At 34.0% G+C, this 3553-nt stretch overlaps 1 protein-coding gene across 1 annotated transcript; it reads right to left on the bottom strand.

The window, feature by feature from the left end:
- Window positions 1-1075: 1075 nt before the first annotated feature.
- On the bottom strand, window positions 1076-3030 carry LOC110944679 (interaptin-like). The gene is made up of 3 exons (XM_022186331.1): window positions 2793-3030; window positions 2209-2349; window positions 1076-2118 (listed from the first exon to the last, which is right to left on the bottom strand). Exons 1-3 carry the CDS (start codon window positions 3028-3030, stop codon window positions 1076-1078), a joined length of 1422 nt encoding a protein of 473 aa, XP_022042023.1.
- Window positions 3031-3553: the final 523 nt, after the last annotated feature.

Raw genomic sequence — 3553 nt, 5'->3', positions numbered from 1 at the left:
AACAAATCAACCCAAGCCTACTTTGAATCAGGTAATTGAACATAAATCATTCCTGGTAGAACTGGATAGTTTTGTTCATTCTTCTCAAAAACATTTTTATTTTGATTATCACTCACAAAAGTTTGTTTCTTGACCACCCAAGTTGGTCCTTTTGAAACATTCCTTTTATAAAATCGTGATTCATTTTGAATGTTTTGATTTTGAACAACAACTTTTGATTTCCAAAACTGGTGTGGTTTTGTTGCATCAACCGTTGTTTTCCAACTTTGTGTTGTTCTAAATCTGGGTGTCACTGGTTTCCAAGATTGTTGTGATTCAGCCTTTGACATTTTCGGCTTCCAAGTTTGTTTTGATTCAAACTTGGTTGATTTATGATTCACAACATCAAACTTTCTTTTCTCAACATCAACAGGTTTAAGATTTAGACATTTTCGACTGAGATGTCCAATTTGATCACACTTAAAGCATGTTCTCTTGGAAACATCTTTAACATGTTGTTTTTGTTTCTTTTAAGCATAGAACTCTTTATTAGACTGTCGTCTAAATTAGAGTTCTTTCTCTTCTTCAGAACTTGTTCCGTGAACAAAATTCATCTTTTTATGAAGATTTGTCTTTTCAACTTGTTTCTTTTGATTTTGTTTCTTTTTATAACCCAACCCAGCCTTCATATTTTTCTTTTTGTAACTAGGTTTGTTATAAAAAGTTTTGTTATTCTTTCCAGCAAACTTTGCAATTTCTGGTTTTTCAATTTCTACCAATTTAAAAACTTTGTCAATCTTAGCCGAAATCACATTTTGAATCGGGAATTCAATATCTGAGAACAATTTGTCCGATCCAATCATGGTATAAGCCAATCCTTTTGAATCATCATTCGTAATTTTCTCAGATTTTGAATTTTTCATATAACCTTCATGAAACCTTCCCTCGTTTTCATCTTGTGATTCAGACTTATCTGTTTTGGTAGATTCCTCTGACAAGACACTTTCAGCAACCTTACCAACCACTTATGAATCACCGAGATCATCAGATTTGGTGTAAGTCACATTAATGTTGTCGGGTAATTGGTCAACCATGTTTATTGCTTTTCCACCTTTTCGCCATCATAGAATGTGTAATTATCCTCCAACGATGGTGGAACCTGATGGTATTCTGACCCAATTCCCTTTTTGTTCTTTTCAGAATCTTTCCCATCGGGTGTGATGTTGAAAATCCGTTCAAGAATATATGAAGACGCATGATAACTTTGAAGTTTATTAACCAACTTTTCTTTCTCAGCCAGTTCTTGTTTAAGTTTAGTAACTTCATCAATGTAGTTATTTACAACTAATTGCTTTCCTTTATATCTGGCTTCAAGAAAACTATTTGTTTCTTGACAAGCTGACAATCTATTATCCAAACTTGTAACTTTACTTTTCAAAACTTCATATGCTTCTTTTACCGTGTGATATGACAATTTCATTACATCATATTCTTTTTGCAAATCTTGAATAGTTTTATCTTTTGGAACACATTCATTGCAAACTTCTGAATATTGTTCTTTCAAAATGTTGTTTTCTTTTTCAAAATCATCACATTTTTGTTTCAGCTTTTCATTCTCTTGTTTCAAAAACTTCTCGTTTTCAATCATATCATTACATTTATCTTTGAAAATCTTTTCAATTTTAATAAATTCTATATTTCTGAATCTTAGACTGTTATCTTTTTCAGTACAAGCTTTGCACATTTCCATGCACTTCTTGTACTGTTCATCAGTTTTAAGTACCGATTTATCTAACATTTTAGATGATTCAGATTGAATGTTTACCTCAGCACTAGACACTGTGGTCTTTTCTGCCTTCTGGTCTTCCTCTACCTTTTCTTGTTTTTCTTCAACAACTTCTTCTGATTTCTCTTCACCAGCTTTCTCTTTCATGACTTCTTTTACTAAGTTCTCACTCTCAACCACAATCTCCTCAACTGTCTTCTTCTTCTTTTTCTCCAGGCTTGCATTCATAACTTTGTAAATTTCTTCTTTAACTTTTTCTCTGTAATTTCGAATTTCTCTAAGTCCTCGACACCAAACATCCACAGTTGGAATTATAGCTACTAAGGCTTCAAAATTAACCTCATCTGGATCCACTGTAGGATTACCTTTTGGGTCAACATAACATTCATATTCAGAATCCCATCTTTTAGCCCGCCTTGCTTCTTTGTGAGTATCTTACATACTGTCCAAATAACTTTGAGATTCGATTTCTTCTCGACTCTTCATAATCTTAGCAACCATTGCCTTGACTTCTCCATCTTCATTGTCATATGCACTCCAATCATATCCTTCATCATCACGAATTATACATCTGTTATCATCAACTTTAATATAATCATCCCAATTAAACTTTTTATCTTGAAGAATACTGGATTCACTACGATCACGAATCGTTAATACAGCATGTTTCTTTTCTTTAGAAGATCATTCATCAAGCTGCTTTCTTCTTGGTTGCTCGTTATTCTGATGATAGATAGCCTTTTGTAGTAATCCTCATGAAAAGGATTCACACTATCATCAGCTTTGTTATTCGAGCACTCCCTCTTGAAGTGCCCCTTTTGTTTACACTTGAAGCAAGTGACTTTGTTCTAATCAAAACCTATCTTCATGTCTGGGTCTTCCAAGCACTTTCTTCCAGTTATCTCCATGAACCTTTGAGCTCTTCGTATCACACTAGCCATGGACCATCGAATGTCCATGAGCTCCATCTCTTCTGGATCAACTTGATCGTAATCCTCCTTTGTCATGTTCGGATTCCCGATCTTACCTGCAATTAAACCTTCATAAGATACCAGAATAGAAGCTAAGAAACTCATGTGATGTTGAGCAAACTCATTGTTCAAATGTGGAGAATTTTTCCAGTCTTGACTTGAACCAGACTTCGATGATGTAGATGAAGAATGATATCCTGGATCATAGCTTGAAGACTTGTTGTTTGAAGAATCACCAGTCTTATCTGCACTAAAAGCCATTTTAATCTTTGCAGATTCGTTGTTTTGTGGCATTCCTCTGCGACAGTACAGATCAACATTCTATTTATAACTAGAGCTAGACATCTTGTTTTGTTTTTGCAATAATAGATCATGTCCTTCTAGTTTCTCAATCAAACTCTCTAACGTCATCTCATCGAATTTAGCATCATTTTTTCAACACAATCACATAGGTTTTCCAATCTTCCTCATGTGGCAATGCTTCGACGAGTTTATCAACCATCTCTTCTCTTTCTTTGTAGATTCCAAAACGCTCTAATTCAATTTTCAAATGACAAAACCTCTCAATCATTTGTCGAACACTTTCTCCTTTCATACAATCAAACAAATCAAACTCTTTTTTTAGTAACGCAATTTTGTTTTTCTTAATATCTTTCCCTGCTTCAGCTTTCAACTTTAACGCTTCACACATTGACTTGGACGTTTCACCATGCTGAAGCAGAGTAAAAATATCCGCTCTTACTGCCTGTTGTAACAATGTTACCATTCTTAGTTCTTCAAAATGTTTTTCTTTCTAAATTTTTGAATATTCTGGAAC

This window comes from Helianthus annuus, chromosome 6 (genome assembly GCF_002127325.2).
Source record: "Helianthus annuus cultivar XRQ/B chromosome 6, HanXRQr2.0-SUNRISE, whole genome shotgun sequence".
Lineage (NCBI taxonomy): Eukaryota > Viridiplantae > Streptophyta > Magnoliopsida > Asterales > Asteraceae > Helianthus > Helianthus annuus.
Note: the sequence above shows the minus strand (reverse complement) of the source record. Positions and strands in the feature narration are given on the sequence as shown.

What these genes read in the sequence shown, in the direction of transcription:
- LOC110944679 (XM_022186331.1), bottom strand. Translation starts at nt 3,030, where the DNA reads ATGCCACAAAACAACGAATCTGCAAAGATTAAAATGGCTTTTAGTGCA. An exon ending in TTATGAAGGTTTAATTGCAG is followed by an intron (nt 2,350 to 2,792) that starts GTAAGATCGGGA and finishes ATTATATTAAAG; the next exon opens with TTGATGATAACAGATGTATA. An exon ending in ATCTCAAAGTTATTTGGACA is followed by an intron (nt 2,119 to 2,208) that starts GTATGTAAGATA and finishes GTAATCCTACAG; the next exon opens with TGGATCCAGATGAGGTTAAT.